This window comes from Telopea speciosissima, chromosome 2, assembly GCF_018873765.1.
Source record: "Telopea speciosissima isolate NSW1024214 ecotype Mountain lineage chromosome 2, Tspe_v1, whole genome shotgun sequence".
NCBI classification, from domain to species: Eukaryota; Viridiplantae; Streptophyta; class Magnoliopsida; order Proteales; family Proteaceae; genus Telopea; species Telopea speciosissima.
The window spans coordinates 76,829,306-76,850,011 of NC_057917.1; the positions used below are offsets into that span (position 1 = coordinate 76,829,306).

Below are 20,706 nucleotides of genomic sequence, written 5' to 3' on the forward strand. Positions count from 1 at the left end.
GATGATCATTATCAAGGCGCATGGGCGGCATGTCTGACGCAACGGGTGGCTTTATTTCTCCTATTTAATAATCATATAATCATATAAAAGAGAAAACACTGTAGATACCTTGAGCACCACTCTTTTGACCTACCATTGATTATTATGGGAGGGATTGTTTTTGGATCCAACGGCCATTGCCCCCCTCATATCATATCATAACGTAGAGTAAATCAAACTTTGAAGTCAGCGCTGATGTCTAAAGGTTCTTTCTTTCGTTTTTTTCTTTTTCAAATTGTGGATCCATTCTCCACAACCCAACCGCAAAAACCAGCTTTATTCAATTCATGGATGACGTAACCGATGATGAACATCAGTAGTACTTCAGATCGAAGTTTCTAGAAATCTAATTAATTAACATGGAATGCAAGAAGACACAATTTTGTTACTTGTGGCCGGGTTAATTTAAGTAAGTTTTAGATCAAATTAAATCTCTATAAATACACCCCTTCAGCTACATGGTTTAATACACAAAACACAAACCGGCTTCATAAAAGCTTCCAACAAAGCTTCTATTTTCGATTCAGTAACAATGGCAGACGAGGTGGTTCTCTTGAATGCTTGGGTCAGTCCCTTTGGGAGCAGAGTGAGAATCGCCTTGGATGAGAAAAGTGTGGAATACCAATACAGGGAAGAGAACCTCCAAGACAAAAGTCCTCTTCTCCTGCAGATGAACCCAATTCATAAGAAGATCCCTGTCTTGATCCATAATGGAAAACCCATCTGTGAATCTCTCGCCATTGTTCAATACATTGACGAGACATGGAAGGACGACAAAGCTCCTCCATTGTTGCCTTCTGATCCTTACCAACGAGCCCAGGCCAGGTTCTGGGCTGACTACATCGACAAGAAGGTACTTACTTAATTCTCTTACTCTAATTAAGCTATGCTTGCATCATCATCATCATCTTTTCTTTCTGAATTTTCATTACACCTGGGAATTCGTCTGCTACGAAATAATCTTTTATCGATCAATTCGAACTTTTGGGATAGAAATTTTACATGGTATCTTCTTTATTTGTGTGAATTAATTAAATTGCAGGTTTTCAGCAGTGTGATGGGAATATTGAGGAGCCCAAAAGGAGAAGAACAAGAGAAGGCTAAGAAGGAATTCATAGAGGCATTGAAGGTCTTGGAAGAAGAACTTGGAGACAAGCCTTACTTTGGTGGTGACAATTTTGGGTTCTTGGATTTGAGTTTTGTGGCCTTCTACTCCTGGTTTTATTCCATGGAGACTTTAGTCCATTTCGACATAGAGGCGGAGTGTCCAAAATTGATTGAATGGGGCAAGAGGTGCATGGAGAAGAAGGAAAGTGTGGCTAAGTCTCTTCCTGATTCACTCAAGATCTATGATTTCGCTCTTCAAATGAGAAAGAAGTTAGGTGTGGATTAGATATTTAGATGGGAGGACAGATACAGAGGAGTATTAGCTAGTGTGAGAATCATGGATTTCAAATAAAGTTCCTCTTTTGATTATTATTATTATTTTTTTAATCTCTTTTCTTCCAGTTATATATAGGTTGGTGGGAGTAACCAAGTAAGGCAGGGCTAGAATAGTTGAAACTTAGGGACAGTTCATTGACTTATCAGATCATGGGGAGTCCTAATTCCCACATATTATTGTAATCATGGTAAATTACTGTTAATTTCTTAATAATTCGTATGCTAAGGGGATCGGTGTAATTTTTGCAAACTATAGGTTTTTTTTTTGTAATTTTCCCTTTATAAAAGTAAATAAAAAAATCACGGTCAATATCGATCCAATCCGAATAAATCGACTGATCCGGGTGAATCAATCGATCCAATGCCAAGATACAAATCATTTTTGAATCGTAATGCCCGATATCCATCGATTTGATCCCAAGATTCAGGTGATCCAATCAAGTTGACTGATGCGGGGAACAATCCACTAATACCGTTCAGGGTCGATCCTTATTTGGATATGGTCTAAGTCAATATGGATGATCTGATCCAAACAATTTTGATCCATCCGATCCGAGATTACGAACCGCTTGGTAGTTGGGGCGAAGATATTTATGCATGGAGGATAATGAATGTGTCAGTGTGTGTTGTGTCTTCTAGAGTAGCATGTCATAATTCAAACTCCTTGTACACGGTATTGACCACTGCCGTTGCCTTCAATTACGATTGATACCAACCATAATCTTTGCCTCTTTATTTTTCAGCTGCTGGGAATGCCTCAAGTTCTTTCATTGTTTTTACCAACCCATACACAAGATGAATAACTAAGTCTTGTTAATTTTTGGGTTTTTTTCTACCTTCGTCGAATCTACATGAGTCTTGATCAAGTTTTCCAAAAATTTTACCTGACGCAAGTGATTCATCTAAGTTAAAACCTAATTTTTTAACTACACAAATCCAAAACAATAAAAGACCAATTGAAGAATTTAGATCTTCTACGATGTGTCTGCCCGTAGCAGTCTAAGTGACACACAAATAAGGCAAGGCATGATGACCGTCTTACCCCTACCCAAGCACCTTGTCCGAACGGGAGTAAGACAATCATTATACCTCGCCTTATTTGTTCGCTGTTCAGATCACTACGGACAACACACCATAGAGGATCACGATCCCCAATTGAAACGGCAATGCCACAGTATGCCTTTCGCATCACAAACAATATTCAAACCTACCAAAAATTGGATTCAAGCAAAAAAACTTGACTTCATAAACTTGTACGGTAGCTGTAGGACCCAGTGCTTCAAAAGCAGGAAACTGAGACTAATTTGGCAGTCAGCCGATCCGAGTTACTTTTGGAGATTCTATCTAATTAACCAGTGAATCAGTGAATCTATATGTAAATTTAATTATGAAAAAATATATATATAAAAAATACAGAAAATCATGAAGTCCAAAAAATATATAGATAGACAAATAACAATGATAAATCATTCCTAAAGACTGCAGCCTTGTGGCCACCTTCCGTGTCATATTGGGTCTATATATTATAGGAAAAAAGTTTTCTATTTGAGAGTGTGTGGCTTATGCCAGCATTCCCATGAGTCTATCTTTCTCCTTTTCATGTGAAAAGACATCTCTGTCCCTTTATTTTAAGGAGGAGAGAGATAGACACATGAAAGTGTTGGCGTAGGTCACACTCTCGTACAGAAAATAGCTTCCCTATAATATATTAGGGGACGGGGGCTTATGATATTGAAAAACCTCTGAAACCAAGTTGCATCGGTCAATCCGTCGAGAGTAAATTAACTAATTTTCCAATCCGGAATTGCCTGGTTACTGAGTTGGAAATCCAAGTTAAAACAGCGGTTTTCAATTGTCCTTACAAACCCATAGTGGTAAGTTTTCAAGCACACCCTCCATTCATTTGCCAACTTGATGCAACTATTTCAAACTGTAAAATAAAATCTTATAGATTCGCCAAATATATAAACCAGCACGGAGAGAAAAAAAAAAAATCTGTAATTAAGAGGGGAGGGGTAAAAATTCAATTTAAGTCACTAGTGTTTAATCCAAGACAAAAGAAAACAAAAAAAAAAAAATTCAATTTCAGCTACCGGTGTTAAACCCATGACGAAATCATCTTCGTAATTCTTCATGTTGCTTCATCTCTAACGGACTTATGGCTCTTCCACTGGCTGCGGAATGGTACCATCATATTCTCTTCCATTAACAGCTGTTGATAGGACAATTTCTTCTGCTCGCTTCCGATTGGCACCATCAATAATCGCCGGATTGTTCTTAAGCAGCAACGCACTTTCGAGTACCCTTCCAAAGCAGCCACAGAACTTCCCCTTCGTCCATCAGAACTTCCTCTTTGTCTTCTTCCTGAACTTCCTCTTGGTCCATCAAAACTTCTTCTTCGTCTTCTTCCTTATTGTTTATCTCTCTAGCTCTCGAAAACTCCATCAGAACGTTCGTTTGGTTGTCCATCTCTTCGACTTCTTTCCAAACTTTCCTAGAATAATCCAAGAAAGTAACCACACGATCCTTCAATCCACCACTCCATCGGTCTTAAGAGTCAAATCTTATAATACTTTCGGGTTATTGCAATTTCGGGTTATTGCAATAAGATCTTCCAAATCCCCCAATACTTTACTTTTTGTAAGTCGCAAACTTCTTTATTGTTTCGCAGAAGCTGTAGCAATCAGAAGAAAAATAAGTTAAAATAATAAAAAAATAAAAAAAAATTTAAACCAAAGATTGACGGGATAAGAGAAAAAGCACTAACAATGAAGTAGAGCCAGTTATATTGGGAGGCATCTCCTCAACCGTGGGCTGATCTAACTGCGCTACGTGCACCTCGTTGAAATTCCAGCTCTTTCGTTGGAGAAGCATTGTTTTGTTGCTCCTATGATAACAGCTCAGTTCTATTTAAAACCCAAATATGAAAGCATCAAAATTTTAAAATTCCCGACATCACCCAAGCCAAACAATTCCAAACACCATACCATTTCAAGAGAAGTTGCACCATATTATCGATGTGATAACCAAAGACTTCTGCCTACAGACCCACCAGTACTAGATCCAAGAAGGGAAATTTCTAGGCCCAAATCACATAACAGCAAAACTAGGTTTAGTGAATGAGGCTTATTCACCTCTTCTCTTCTGTAGCCATGGAAGTGAGAAATAAGAATACCGAGACAACTAACTACAACTATACAACAAAAATAGAACGAGAGAAAGAGAGAGGAGACCGAGACCAGAGACGGAGAGAGAGAACAGTTCTGACCTTCTGCGAAAGATGAGGATGGTCAAATATAAGTTACAAAGGGAGTTTTGTGATAACATCGACGGCTGGGGAAATGGGGATCGCCAAAATGGCTTACAATCGGATTGTCCATATTTAACCGTAAGAGGTTCACACGGATCGCTGACGTGGATTGGGAACCTCTTCTTTTTTACTTCCTTTTATACACGAATTACCAAAATTATCATTCAATTTCAAAATAAACAAATCAAAAAAAATTTGAAAAACAAAGTCGAACTTATTTCCGTAGGAAATAAGATTGTGGGGATTTGTAGACCCAGTAGTCGTATTTAGGGAAGAACAAGTCTTGCTTGGAAGTTTTCTTCATCAGATTATTTAGGGCTGAGTCATCGATCAGTTTCAAATTGGGCCAGCCTGAGCCTACCTTCCAAATGTATAATTGGCCCAACTAGCTAGTTGCTATATCCAGAAAAAGGTCTGTTCGGCTAGGTTGAAGTTTTTGCTCAATACTACAAAATCTGGTTCAACTCATCCCAGATTTTCGCTTGATTAGTGTGATGAAAACATGGCTCAGATCGAGATGTGGACCGCACCAACCTAAATGGGACCTCAGCCAAACCCACTTCAGATGGTTCTGGGCTTCCTTAAGGAGTCCATGGGCCAGAATTGGGCGTAATTTTTTTTGGTTACAAATAAATACATTCCAATAGGGAGATGGTTTGACCTAGAGAAAGGATACATTAGGGTTCAATTTGATATATTTTCTTCTCATGGTTTTCTCTCTTTCACCATTCCAAGTGACTGTTGCAACCGATTTGTCAGCAAAGGAGAGGAAATTAATATCGCCAAAACATAATTTCAATAGTTAAAATTATATATATGGGAAAAAAAAATGTATCCCAAACATAACATTTAAGAAACGCTAAACATAATATTTAGGGAATGTAAGGTATACAAAACTTACTATAACATATGTGATGTACCCCAAATATAATTTCTCTAAATATTAGGTAGCATAGATGTGATTAACCTTTAATATTTTTTTATCGAATTGCTTCAAGATTTACAAGATTTCCATTTTTAGGGGGGGAAGAGAGGGTGGGAGAGGGGGTGAATGAGTCTCGGGAGGGTATTTTGAAACATACCAAAAACCCTAGGAAGGGTTTGTAAACACTGAACACTAGGATGGTGGAGGAAAACTTAATCCATAATTTTTAAGGAAATTTACACATACCACCCCTGAGGTTTGACGAAAGGATATTTTCACCCCCCCAGTTTTGGAAAATTCTGTGTACCCCCTGAGATTTGCAAACGGTAACAAATAAGCCCATTCCGTCAATTCATGACTAGCAATGTTAAAAACATGGCGTGAAATGACAAAATTGCCCATACAAAGAAAAAAAACACCTGCAACTCATCTCCCCCAAATCGATTGGGGAAGATGAGTTGCAAGTATCCTTGTAGGCATGGTTGAGTTTTAATGTCCTTTATCATCTTCCCAAGTAAAGGACGAGTTGAGAAGAAAGAACGAAAGAAAGGAAAATATGTTAATGTTCTTTTTTGTTTTCCTATAACAAGAAGACCTCCATGCTTGCATTTTTTAAAGAATTGCAGACAGGGCAAGAATCGAGGAAGGCTTCGCAAGACTTGCACGAACACAGATGCCTCGTCCAAGGGAGGAAAAGGACGCACGACCTTCGAGAATTGCAGACCTTACAAGCCATCTTTCTCATTGGTTCCTGTTCTTCATTGTATCTGGCTTCTTCTCTTCCTTTCTCTTCCCTGTTATGCTCCGGAGAGACATCGCAAAAAGACTCTGCGTCATCTGCTTCGGCAGAAGGAAAGCAGCAAGCGTTCTCTTTCACTTGTTCCAGTGTATTATTCAGAGCCACAACCATGGCCTTGTTCTCTTTAGCGACTTTTCGCCAAGCTTGGTTCTCCATTTCTACCTTTCTCAAGCATTCTTCCAGTTCTATTGTTCTTTTGGCCGCTCTTGCAATGTCTTCATCCTTCCATTTCAGTAAGCTCAACGCCTTTGATTCCATCTTTTTTAGAAGGGTCGCCATTTGTTGCTTCCTTTGTTCATGTAAAGCTGATCTGAGTCTCTCATTCTGTGTTTTTTCCCACCAAATAAACAGAACAGAAACATCAAAATAAGATACTGTAATCAATCATATACAGAACAATCAATAAAAAAATAGATGCAATTCCTTTTTACCTGTAATAGAATAAAACGATCAATCTCCAATGCTTGCTTATCAATCTGAGCAGCTAAAGACTCTGAGAAAGCCATTGAAACAAGATTACCATTGGAAGAAGAAGAAACCACCGGACTATTTTCGAAACCCAAGGTCTGATTTCTCTGTATATTGAGATTCTGTAACTGCTGCATCTGTTCTTGCTGTTGAGGATTGAAATATAAATCATTAAACCCAACACTACCACCACAACAGGAATCCATCCATTCCTGCAATCCGAACAAAGGAAAACCCAGATTCTCCGGATACTGCTGCTCTTGAACAGCCATCATGAGAACAAAATTAGAACTAAATCACCAAAACTCACTCTCTTTTCTTCCTTTCGCTCCAGGGAAGAAAGAAACTCAAAGAGGTTGTTAGGACTAGTTGGGGGTACTGGGTATAAGGGGATATCAGTTGTTGTTGTTGTTGTAGTAAGTAGTGCAGTTGGATGGATCAGAAGGCACGCGTGATTTCCACTTCTCCAGCCAAATTCTTCTCTTTTTTTTCCTCTTTTTCCTTCTTCTTGTTCGCTTCTGTTCTGGTTTTGATATGTGTGAAGAAACCGAAAAAAACCCAAGAGGGAAAGAAAGGTGGTGGGATCCCTGTTATAAGTAACCTTCTGATTCACGATATCTTTAAATGGACGAACTCCTTGGTCATTCTGCCTTTCCCTCTATCTTAGATTTCAGTCAAGAATCGGTTGGGTTGGGTATCAAAACTTTGATGCTCAAAAGGGTTTTGATTTGGGATTTTTTTCTCAATTTGAAACCCTAAATTCTTTAAAAGTTGAAAGGGTTTTGAAACTTGCAATTCATATTTTCCAAAATCAATTGGGGAATATGAGTTGCAGGTTTTGTTTTTTTTTTTTTTTTTCTTGTAAGGGCAATTCCATCAGTTCAAGTCTAATTTTTAACCATGTTAGTCATGAACTAACATAATGGGCTTATTTGTTACCGTTTGCAAACCTCAGGGGAGTACATAGAATTTTCCAAACTTAGGGGATGAAAATATCCTTTCGTCAAACCTCAGGGATGGTATGTGTAAATTTCCCTAATTTTTATGTAATTTCAATTTTATCCCAATCATATCCCTTTTACTTAGTAGGCAACTAGGATATTCTACTCCCATGATTTCTCTTCAATCTTTCTCTACTAGGTATAGTAACACCTTTTCCAATTGGGCTTAAATTTTCCATTGAAACATTATTGACCCCTTGACTTATTGTCATAAATCATTTGAATCTAACACAAAAGTCATAAAAAGATGAGAAAAGAAAAGATCGAGGAAGGAGAAGAGTAAAAAGCAAGCCAAACGTGTCATTCCCAATAAGAATTTTACATTTATTACATAGAATAAAAGATCAAGATTAGAATAAAAGAAAATTTTCAATCGTCCAACATAGCCAAACACAACTTTGAACTAGTATCAAAGCATAAGGAACTACAAATCCCCTATAGTCTCCACTAACCTAACAACACTTATTCACTCCTTTCCTTAATCTTATTTGAATTCTCCTTTCCCCTAAACAATGGGAAATTTTTTTGAAGTGGTGTTTCATTTCTTGTCTGATTTTGGGAGCTCAAAGCAAGAGATGGGGTGTTTACGAGAAAAACCACTAGCAGTCTTGAAGTTGATCTTCCCAGAGGAAGGATCATCGATATAAATTTCAGTGATGGTGAAGGTGAGCATTAACTCCTTAGCAGTCACTCCTTTCAAGTTTTTAAGACGACGAGGTTCGATGAAGCCTGCGATTTCTGTAGCATAGAGGGTGTCACCAACTTTGGGGAATTTGTACTTCTGGGCTTTCTTCAGCTTCAACCAGAAGAAGCCATCTTCTTTGTTGACACCCACTTCCTCCATCTCCTCCACTGGTAGCAAATTGTTGGGCAACATCATCTCTTCTAAGAGCTCAGTTGATCTCTTCTTGCATAGCTCCTCGCCATGGATGATCTCTGCTTTCTCTCTGTATTTTATGATCATTTCTGAAGCCATAGTTTGCACCTTTGAAACTCTTTTCGGTCTTGTGTTGATGGAAATAAAGCATGAGATGGAGTAGAGGGAAGGTGATGAGGGGTTTATATAAGGTTCGAGAAGAGGAGACTTGGAATTAGAAAAAGATGGTTACATGTGATCCATGTAAGTAGGTGATGGAAAATCTCACCAACTAGAAGCTTTTAAGGGAGCAATTTACAAAGCAAATGTTGGTCCGCATGAGTCCTTTGAACAACTAGATACTAGGGGCCCACTGATTAGATGAGATCGCATCCGTTTGTGACCCGTGCATGTGCATTTGGAAATGCTCATTTTCCTACTACTTCCTACCCAAAAAAATACATGTTGACACGTTTATATTTGAGATTAGATTAGTATTTGCTAAACCATGTGCATTAACGTTTCTAAATATATTTACCATTAATGGCGCCTCTTTTATCCTCAATTATGTATCTATGGGATCCAGATCTCCTACGGTGCAGCTCGTCCGGTCTGTGCTGTGCAAACATAGGACCACGCGTAATGACCGCCTTACCCCTGCCTAAGGCGGTCATTGTGCACAGTCTTGTGTCTGCGCAACACAGGCAAGATGGGGCAACGCATCGTAGAAGATCTGTTTTCGTATCTAAGCCAAGCTAGGGAATCCAGATCAAAGCCAACATGATTTTTAGCTTGAGTAGCTAATGAGTTCTCTCATGCTTTCTTTGTCCAATGTCCTTTATTAATGGTAAGCTCTCTCAGGAAGTCCATCTAGATCGTATTGTAAGGAGTACTATTTGGGGATAGGTTTGCTGCCTGGTCACGTGACCTCTATACTAGCATAGGGCCCAATGAAGGGACACGTAGAGGTATCCAATAGGAGGGGCTCAGGGAGGTCATTTTGCCTCCCCTTGTGTGTAACTTTCTTTTTTTCAATTTAATTTTATGGGTGAAAGTAGTAATTGCTGCCAAATGCATTATTTAAATTAACTATGTTCCATATTATTGAAAGTGAAACACATGTAACATTTCATAAAATTTGTACAAAGAAACACAAAACCAATAAGGAGAAAATTGCTTTATTATTAGGAAGACTATGAAAATATCGCAATCCCACTTTAGTTTATTTATTATATTTGATAGAGGGGGCATTTATGATCATTCATATGGCATCTCAATCGTTCGCAACTATTTAGATGAATCGTTATCCTCTCCTGTTACAGCACGGTGCTGTAATGCATCGTGCGACGGCTGCAGAGGCCATGTGCACCATGTGGGATCCATTGTACCACATGACCTCTGCAGGCTGCAGTGTCGCACAATGCGTTACAGCACCGTGTTGTAACAAAAGAAGATAAAAATTCTTATTTAGATTACTAAAGATTCAAAATTAGTGGTTTTACGGTCGTTTTTCTCGGGTTTTCGGGTTGTGCTTTTGGTGGGCTCCTTAGCTCTAATACTTTATCAACTAACAACCTGTGGGCCTGAGGCAATAAAATCTGATCGTGGAGAAAGGGTTAACAAAATTTTCATTTTACATAATGATGAGATGTTGGAAACGTAGAAATTTTTTTTATACTTAGACGGGTCAAAGTCAGTCTTCACTTCTTGTTTTTAACGATGCAAGTAGAAGAGTTGGATCTGGAATTCCTTCTTTCACATTTCAATGGCTGGGTAACCTAAATACGGCAAAAAAATTCAAACTGAAATGACATTTAAAATAAGACTAAAAGTTTTCCTCCACCCATAGAGGAAGACGGTTCATCCACCATCCTAGGGTTTACAAATCCCTCTTAAAGTTTTAATATGTTTCCAAAATGCCTTCCAGGTATCCTTTCATGAGTTTGGATCTGCTATCGACATGGGGATGGGTGGGAACAGATCTGAACCCTCCATGGGGGTGTGGGACCCACCACCCATGGAGGGGTCAGATCTGTCCCCACCCATCCCCATGTGGGTAGTCGATCCGGATTCCCCTTTCATGTCCTCACCCACCCCAAATCAGGTTTTAACTTAGACGAGTCATCTGAGGAGTCAAAAAAAAAAAATTTTGAAATATGATTAGGATTCATGAAGACTCACCTAGGTTTAAGAAATGACAAGACCATGTCTGAGTTAGTCTGAGTTTTCATTGACTGGTTTTTACTGAGTCTTGTGAAATTCATCAAGTTTGAGGTTTTTTTTTTTTAAAAACAAAATTAGGTCAAATATTGTTCATAGACTAAGTTTGATCTATTTTGAAACAAAACCCTAAAATTTTCGTTTATTGTCTTTAATAGTAGTAGCCCCTCCCCCTTTTTCCCACCTGTAAAGTAACCATAGCCTCAATCCCCATCACTCGGGGAATGAGAAGATAGAAGATTTTTTTAAAAAAATTTTACTTGCCTTGACTCGCCCAAGTTATCAAGTTTTGAAAAGAGTGAGTGGAATTGAGAGAAACCTGGTTTTCCAACTATGATCCATATATATTATTAGGGGGAGCATTCTCTATAAAAGAGTGTGGCCCCTGCACGTGCGAGAACCAATGAGAGCATGCACGGAAGCATCATTGGGGGAGATTTCTACCCTCCATAGAGGGTGGGGCGGTCATTTCACCCCCAGTGTGTCTAGGCATGAACGGTACACTTCTCCACATGGATCTTTTCTCAATATTATTATTAAGATTTAAAAATTTTCTTAAAAATCCAAGAAGTGAGCTGTTGAGAAATCAAGGAAGATAGGCAATGCATATATTTATTAAGTTATGATATGATAGATTCTGTATATATCAATGGTGATATTTAGAGTTTATTCCAGGTGTGTGGATCTTAGATAGCTAATTTATTTGGAATGCAAATGTGTGTTTATATTTTTGTTTTAGTGTCACAGGCCATATCTTTTCTTCGTTAAACAACAAGAACTTTATGGAGCGGACCCAATTAAGACCCAACTGAAGCTTTGAATAATTTTAATTAGGTTGGGCTCAACCTGGGCAATCTCGAATCCAATGTGAGTGGACCCAAGCTGGGATTTTCTTCCTTCACCTCAGGTTGGGCTTGACCATACCTCTAGCTCACCCAAACTGATGTATCCAGACCCAGAAAAAATTCAAAAAAATTCAGAAAAATATATTTTGGAAAATATGAAAGGAAAAAAACACCCTTAAAATAATTTTTTGTGGTAGATTAAAAATCTTATGGGAAAGAGAATGATACCTGAGCGCGTGCTGTTTGCTGCTCCTACGCCCAGAAATAGGGGTAGGCAAAATAATCACCACGCCCCTAAGAAATTCCACTTTTCTATAGAGGCATGATGGTCATTTTGCCCGTCACTATGTCTGGGCGCATGGGCAGCGCACCGCACACACCCAGGTAGCGTTCTATCTCCGAAAACTTATACAGTGTACAAGAAAAAATATATGTTTGAGTACATAAAGAAAAAAGGCTTAAAAATGTACAATGCATATGGAATTCCTATATGGTATGGAAAAAGGAACCACTCAATGTCAGCATACAGATTCCTTTATACACTCCCTCATATTTAACCATGGGATCACTCAACACTCTCGCTTTTACCGTTAAATACCTACCCCATTATATGATTCATCACCCACACGGTTATCGATGGGAAACTGCATGATGGCATCATAGAAAATCTCTCCCCCATCATGTGTATATAATAAAAGGATTAAAATCCTCTATAGTGTGGGCATCTTGCAGTGCACTACAGGGCAGGCTTGAGAGCTTGACACATGGAAGAAGTTTCATCCAACGATGCGAGCTGTGAGCTCAATGCAAGGCAGTTTTTTTTTTTTTTCTTTTCTTTCTTTTCGACACCATTGGATGTCGCATCTTTTATATGTTGAGCTTGTGAGAGGTAGAGAATTTGAATTGGGATGAATCTCATCTTACCCAAGTTGTTGGGTAGCAATCATATTTATAAACTTGAATTCCAAATGTTGTTACTATTGCGATAGTTTCTGACTCGCGCAGAGGTTCACCTGGTCGGGTCGTCTTGCACAAGCAAAACCATAGAAGAGACAAAGAAGTGCCGGCCTGAGCCGGTTAGTACACTCCAATGCCTAAGTCAGAGCTTGCAACAGATAATTCTCAAACTAGAGAGTTTAAGTAAGCAAAAGTGAAGTGTCCCATACCTAAGCCTTGCATGGCTATTTATAGCTTTGAGTTGCTAAACTGTATCCAAGCTTTACCTGTTTATGGATGATAATCTCGGTTTCAGGTCATCCTTGGTGGCATGATCTTCGGTCGACAAGTGTGACCTAGGATCATGCGGGAAGTGTGATTAGGGTCATGCGGAATGTATGACCTCCACCTGACCGGAGTCTCTTACTGGGTTGAGTTAAGCGCCAACTCTAGTTAGCTAAGATTATTTCGAGGTCAATATCCGACCCAAGCAGTAGGCAATCGAGCCGGAGCTGACCTGCTCGTCCACGTGTAACATGGGGATTGGTTCTGGTCAATTATGACCTATCAGTTAAACTCTTATCTGTTACAAAAGGATAAACCCAAATAGTTACAACAACTGGTATTAGATAAGTGTTAGATAAGTGTTGACTAATTCAAATCAAATTGAATATTTGAAATGCCAGCGGATCCTTATCTTTAACGGAGGTCTCACACTCGCACTGTAGTGCATATCCACATTAGAGCACTATAGAGGAATTTTTTCCACCAATTGACACCATTAATGATTTGGATCCTCTACGGCATGGCTGCCCATCCTGCCTATGTTGCGCAAAGACCGCCTTACCCTTGCCCGAGCACCTTGCACGAGTGGGGGTAAGGCTGTCTTTGCGCGCTGCCCTCTGTCTACGCAGAAACAGGCAGGATGGGTGGCCGCACCGTAGAGGATCTGGATGAGCACATGTGCGTGTACTATGCTATTTCTGCTTGATCACAGCTCGCCTTGCTTTCGTGCAACACACTTTGTTGATGATTGCAGGCATACTTGTTGAACATTCCCTTCGTGGACCACAGACAAGATCTATGAGCAAATAAAATAGATGAATTCTTCACCATCTTCGAAGCCTACAGAAAGAGACTAAGAAAGGAAGCCGAAGATTAATGGGTTTCACACCTTGGCATATCTAGGATGGATGCCCAATTGATCTCTCAAGTGTTCGAACAATACCAGGTCGAGGGGATGCGGACTCGGTGTACCATGCTTGTTAATGAGAGAACAATGGAGTCGATCTTCCTCTCTTTACTGTTGAAGAGAGCGTGAAATACTCGTGTCGCCCTCTCTTTACTTTGCATCCAATTTCTTTTGGTTTAAAAAGTAAAATAAATTTCACATGTAAAATGTATCATTACTGGATGTGGTAAGAAATTTAAATAGTTTATAGGGATAATCATTACAAAAGTTTCCTTTTTTTTATTTGAAAATTTTCACTTCCTTTCCCTTTAAATACTTCCACTTTTCAAAATAATCAGTGCACTTACATTGGGTGGGTAGGAAGTATTCCTATATCACGGATGTGTGATTAATCCTGTGCCCCCACATTTTCTACCAAAAAGAATACGGCTGAAAAACTGATACTAAAGACATGCCAAAACCCAGCCCAGATTTAAAAGCCTGATATTTAGGCTCAACTAGCCTGAAAATACAGGATGGGCCTAGACCTTGAAAGCCCATGTAAGTGTGCCACAAGGAAGGGTGATGTGGAATCTTCTGATGATCATTGGAGGTATAAGGCTTGATTTGATATGATTTCTATTTCAAGTTTGGATTAGTTTTCATGAAATAATCAACAAATATATTTTTGTTCATGAGATTGAAATTATTTGGTTGCATCAATCTGAAATATTTCAAGAATAAGAAACTCATTTGGTAGTTCAATTTTTAAGAATAGATTTTCTATATTTCTTTGGAAGAGGGTGGTGATGGTGAGACCGTGAGACCATCTGGAGAAAAAGAACGGTGTTTTATTTTTTTTACATGAAATTACTAATTTACCCATTAAAGTAATCATGTGTTCATTAAAGAGCAAGAGTGAATGTAATTTCTATTTCGAAATTGAAAGAGTTTCTCACCTATTTTAGAATTTCAATGAATTTTGATTTCTATTTCACTGAAATAAGGTGCCAAAATCAAACCAAACAGCTTCTGAAATAGAAATCACCACAAGAAATTGAAATAAAAAAACATAATCAAATCAGGCCAGACATAGTTAAATAGGTGGATCGACCATCTAGAGGACCTCCAACATTGATTTAAATCATCGTATCGGGTACCATATCAGTCATTGGCGATACCTATACAGATTGATCATACGTATTGGGCCATATTTGTCTGATTCCAAATTAATTAGTGATCACTTTTAGGTTAAGAAAACCAGTTTCTGACTGTATCGGCCGATCTATTTCTTCTTAGCAGTAGTATCGAGTTTGGCGGATCCGTATCAGCTCAATATCCGTATTGGGTCTGGCCAATGTCAATACTTATCGGCATGTCATATGTATCACCAATACGCCTTTTTGTGTATACAGTGATGTGTACATGTGAGTTGTATACACTAACAACACCAATATGCAATCGATACGATCCCAAGATTTAATTCCATAACCCCCTAATGATTGTATTTAAGACCCCTATGGGAATGAAAGGTTCATTAGAGAAAGGTCATTGTGGTGGGGGACTCATATGGGCTCAGTGGGCTGGTTTAGTGGGCTTTAACCCACTAAACCCATTCTATCTCGACCCTAAGTAAGGGAGTTTCATTAGCAGGCCAGCCATCTCTAACCAAGTGTCACCATACTTATTTCAGAAAGAGATTAGGGAGATGGTATAATCAAAGAAAATAATAATTTATGATTTTTTAACTTTCGGATTTCAGATATCAACTTGAGCTTTGCATACTAGAAATTAAAAGATATAGATTACCCTCATCAATGTCAGTTGTATAGATTAAGATTTGTGGAAAAATGTAAGGAATTGTATATATCCATGGATGGAATTGGACTTCTAATTAATATTTGCAAAACTTACCAGTATCGATAAGCATTTGGTAATGTAATTTAAACATATTCTTTCGGAGACTCTGGATCAGACATATTAAATTCAAAATAGAGGCAACTTAGAGCCTTTTCCCACCTCTCTCTCTCCAAATGAAAGGAACCAACTTGCAAGAATTATACATGATAATAAGAAAGAAAATGATCTGTTACACACTTACACTATGATTATTATAATTCTGATAAATCAACAGTACTAGTGAATCCGGATATTCCTATTTTTTTTAAAAATAATCATTGATTACCTCGTTATTAATTTATTATACATTTAAAATTTTGTCAAAAAATGTTCCATTTTTTTTTTTTGGGGGGGTGGGTGGTAGGAGATAAAATATGATAGATTTTAAAGTAAGAATTTTCATTGTTTTTTTTTTGGCCATATATTTTATATGATAATATCAACTATATAGCCCCTATCATATGGTTTTAAGAATTATATACTGAAATGGGTCCCACGTATAATATGTGATCCATCCAAAACAACAAAGGTGCCCTCAAGGTATTATAAAGTTTATGATGGAAGATTTTACGGTGAAGTTATTCATAAAATATGCTAGAAATTTTCATGCCAACTTTAAAAACAAACAGTGATCTTTTTTTTGTAAATTTATTATCTTCTTTTTCTTTCATTTTTACTTTTGTTTTTCTAAAACAAACGGAAAAACATTACATTTCAAATCAGTTTTCGGATAAATAATTTTTTAATTTTTATCACTTATTGTATAGGTTTCACTGCCAAAAATATTTTGTATGACGTGCTTGCATTAAAAATGTATCCAACAAGGTCCATGTATTATGTGTCCTTAGAAAAACCATTAATCATGCAAAACTTTTTTTTTTTTGGTGTGAATAAAATATATTAAATCCTAAAATAGAGAGAAAAATATAAATATATTACAAAACAAAGATGCCACTAAAAGGTATTAGGCCCATGAGGGACAAATAAAGGAAAAACAATAATAAAAAAAAAGAAGCAATAACAAGTTCACACTACGATCTTCCCATGACATCACTAGGGATGCAATGTTACTTGATGCGTAAGACCGACGTTGTTGGATCTTTATCATCTCCATTTATCTACCCCTCCATTTTTTTCCATTACATCTAATAGGGGGTGGAAATGACCACCCTACCCCATGCCCGAATACACTGCTTGGTGGGGTCCACCACCCTCCCCCCCCCCATTAGATGTAATGGAGGAAATGGAGGGGCAGATAAATGGAGACGATAATTTCCCACGTTGCCACGTCCGGAAGGACCTGTTAGAAGTGGGTCCAAGGACTAACACCCAAGACCTCACATTTTATAAATTTAAAAACCAAAAAAAAAAAAAAAACAAAAGCAACCAAGACCTTGCCTTTTTAAATTGTTAAATTTGCATTTGGAGAAATTAAAGAGTTCCATACATCAACCAACCCCTTCATTAAAGCCCAGACCTACCCTCTTTGGATCACCATCTTACAGAAATCCTCTGTTTTACCCAAACAAGGACAAAATTAAGCACTTCATCAAGAAATGGCTTCTGAATTGATCAACAAATATAGAGAGAAAGCGGAGATCTTCCATGGCGAGGAGCTATGCAAGAAGAAATCAACTGAGCTGTTAGATGAGATGTTGCTTCCCAACAATTTGCCACCAGTAGATGAGATGGAAGAGTTAGGCCTCTACAGAGAAGCCCATTTCTTTTGGTTGAAACTGAAGAAAGCCCAGAAGTACAAATTCCCCAATGTTGGTGATACCCTCTACGCTACAGAGATCTCAGGCTTCATAGAGCCTCGTCTACTTAAAGACTTGAAAGGGGTGAGTGCTAAGGAATTGTTTCTCACCTTCACTGTCATTGAAATTTATATAGATGATCCTTCTTCTGGGAAGATCAACTTCAAGACTTCCAGTGGCCTTTCTCGTAAACACCCCATCTCTTGCTTTGAGCTCCCAAAACCAGAAAAGAAATGATCCAATTCGATCCCTTCAAAGTTTGCCCTTTTTCTCATTCAATCTTGTTATTGAAAAGATGAATCAAAATAAAATTAAGGAATACATCAATAAATATTATTAGCTGAAGTTCTTGTTGTCAAATGTAGGCTTCGTAGGTTTATTGGGTGGCCTTTGTGTGTTGGGTATTCAGTATTCTTCTGTTTTTGTATTCCCTCGTCTCTCCGAGCTCGTAATATATTATTTATTCATCAAAATCAAAAAAAAAAAAAAAATTTATGCAGTCCTTGTTTATGAATTATGAGCGTGAGTAAGTTGAGGTGAATTTAACTTCTTGAAAAAAAAGACGTAATCATCACATGAACTAACCCATGTACTAGCAAATGACAAATAGTGAAGTGTAACGCTTCACTACATAGTACTAGATATTGCATTCTGACGATGATTATCAGGGCCAAAGATTGAGTGGTGGAAAAGATCGTTTTACCTCTAGCCTAATTTTACACCCAAACCTTTCCAATAGAACCAAGACTCATAGGATAACCTTATTTAATTATTTTGAACTAGTACGTAAAATTTCATCCAAATCTGACGTTGTTTGAAAAGATGATCGTTTTGCCCCTAATGTTGCCTCTGTATATATCTGAAGCATCTCAATTTGAGCCAAAACTCTTTGATTTAGTCTCATATATTTATTTTAACAGCCATTTTTCATGGAATGGGTGCAGTTGATAGAATCATTTGATTTCAAGAGAGGGGAGAGCATTTACTCAATATGCAGGGGTGGAGGTTGTCATTCGAGCATAATCGAGGGAAGGGGGGGAGTAATTTACTCAAAATTCTATTACATTAAAATAAAGAACGTAAAATTTACAAGAATAAAATCATCTCAAGTAGTTTTAGGGTATGAAGTATATATTGTCCCTGCTATAGAATTGCACATCGCCATGTTTTTTTTATTTTCGGCGAGATAATTATTGTAATGAAAAAATTTTAACATACTTATTTTACTTTCAGCTTTAAACGTCCAAAAAATTTTCCAATCAAGAGCGATATGCCAAATAGACGGATCGTGATCCTCTACTACCCAGTTGCCTGATAGGACCGTGCAGCCCAGACACAATGAAGCACGCAATGACTGCCTTACCCCCACTCGAACAAGGCGTCTAGTATCAAAAATAAAAATGATACCAAAGGGAGCCTAAGAAACCCTAACCCTTTTATTTTTTAATGCTCACTCATCAATGATTAGAATCTTAAGATATTTTGTTTGTCAAACTTCGAGGCTTTAAGTCTTCCCTATCCAACCAAAAGCTTAGCCTCCTTAGTTCCCAAATCCCAACAGTGTAACAGAAGTGATTTTATGACCAATGTGTTCGTGACATAGATCACAAAAAAGGGTGAATTCCAACCAAAGATAATGGACAAGTGACAAGTAGAGGATCCAAGCTGCCACAACCCCTCTGTCCTTAACCCTAAAATTATCTAACATGTATGTTTGTTCATGTGATCTCTCAACAAGGACCACAGCCCCAAGACAGATATGGACCACTGGAGGACCAGGAGAAGGGACAGGAAAAGGGACAAAGCAACTCATCTCCAATCATTCTAAAACACATAATATGACATTGGAAAACTAAAAGTAACCTTCATTTGTAATGACTTATTTACCACAAGAATGATTCATAAATGGAACGGAATGATAGAAGACTCTACATTTATTTTAGGGTCGAGTTTTCCCATAACCATGGTCTAGGTGTAATTAATTCCTTAATCGAGGGGTTCGGAATTCGGATGGTGTGGAGAAGGTATCGTTCAATTTTGGAGGGTAGACATTTGTGGCCATTGATGGTTTTATTTTTATTAATTAAATTTCAACTCAAAATAAATAATATTGGAGTAGATTTAAATTTTCACAAATTAGAAAATCATTTCAATAAAATAAAATTTTAGTGTTATTGTGATTCTTTAAAATGTCAAATTTTATTTAAAAAAAAAAAAAAAAGAAAACCTACTTAATTTGACAAGTAATATGGTTGTGAGATCTTGTTTCACATAGATCTACTTGTATCTTTCTTAAGCTTTCCATGTGGAAAACAGTGAACGATAGGTTGATGCAGGGACTCTTCTAGTTTTTTGGTGTTCGAAACGATAAACTTGATCACTCTTTGATGTGTTGCAAACAAACATGGATAACATACCTTTTCTGGTTTTCATGTCCCTTAGAATACCATCAAAAGACGAGCAATTATGCATTCAAATAAGAAAAAGACTAATTGAGTAAAAGATTGCACAAGAGAATCTTAATTTCAAAATTATATGGAAGCACCCCTCATAAGATTCAAATTACTGTAGCATCACCCTTGAAAAATGTCTCATATACAGATATACTCCTCTATTTTTAGTGTTTTCCCATAATACCCCTCTTCCAAAGCATGAAACTGTACATTGGCATTGGAGGGACCCTCTCCCAGACTCATTATAGTTCCTTACCTGATAGGTGACCAAGTACACTTTTTTTCCATTTTTTCTTTCGGGTGAAAAGATTCCCATGGCACCAGTGTCCTAACCCTTTTTGCACGACCCACCCATTTCAAAGTAGCACTCCCCTTGAAATCCCCAAAACACCCCTTATTTATGGGTTTTCATAATTATCCCCCCCCTTTCCAACACCCGAAACTGCACATGGGCGTCAAAAGGAATCTCTCTTTTTTTTAGCATGACCCCTACACCCAGACATAGAGGGATGCAAAATAATCCCACCCGCCATTAACAATGGATATCCACCCCTATTGATGCTTCCATGCATGCTCCCATTAAC

The 20,706-nt window shown here is 37.9% G+C and overlaps 4 protein-coding genes across 4 annotated transcripts; 2 read left to right on the top strand and 2 right to left on the bottom strand.

Moving 5' to 3' along the window:
• Positions 1–571: 571 nt before the first annotated feature.
• On the top strand, positions 572–1,432 carry LOC122650043 (probable glutathione S-transferase). The gene is made up of 2 exons (XM_043843340.1): positions 572–892; positions 1,082–1,432. Exons 1-2 carry the CDS (start codon positions 572–574, stop codon positions 1,430–1,432), a joined length of 672 nt encoding a protein of 223 aa, XP_043699275.1.
• A 4,800-nt stretch (positions 1,433–6,232) lies between these two features.
• On the bottom strand, positions 6,233–7,264 carry LOC122652541 (probable BOI-related E3 ubiquitin-protein ligase 3). Its single transcript, XM_043846314.1, has 2 exons — positions 6,948–7,264; positions 6,233–6,840 (listed from the first exon to the last, which is right to left on the bottom strand). Exons 1-2 carry the CDS (start codon positions 7,257–7,259, stop codon positions 6,298–6,300), a joined length of 855 nt encoding a protein of 284 aa, XP_043702249.1. The 5' UTR covers positions 7,260–7,264; the 3' UTR covers positions 6,233–6,297.
• A 1,163-nt stretch (positions 7,265–8,427) lies between these two features.
• LOC122653218 lies at positions 8,428–8,999 on the bottom strand. Its single transcript, XM_043847168.1, has 2 exons — positions 8,497–8,999; positions 8,428–8,454 (listed from the first exon to the last, which is right to left on the bottom strand). Exon 1 carries the CDS (start codon positions 8,959–8,961, stop codon positions 8,524–8,526), a length of 438 nt encoding a protein of 145 aa, XP_043703103.1. The 5' UTR covers positions 8,962–8,999; the 3' UTR covers positions 8,428–8,454; positions 8,497–8,523.
• Positions 9,000–17,468: 8,469 nt separating this feature from the next.
• LOC122651136 lies at positions 17,469–17,906 on the top strand. The gene has a single exon (XM_043844459.1). It carries the CDS (start codon positions 17,469–17,471, stop codon positions 17,904–17,906), a length of 438 nt encoding a protein of 145 aa, XP_043700394.1.
• The last annotated feature ends 2,800 nt before the right edge of the window (positions 17,907–20,706 follow it).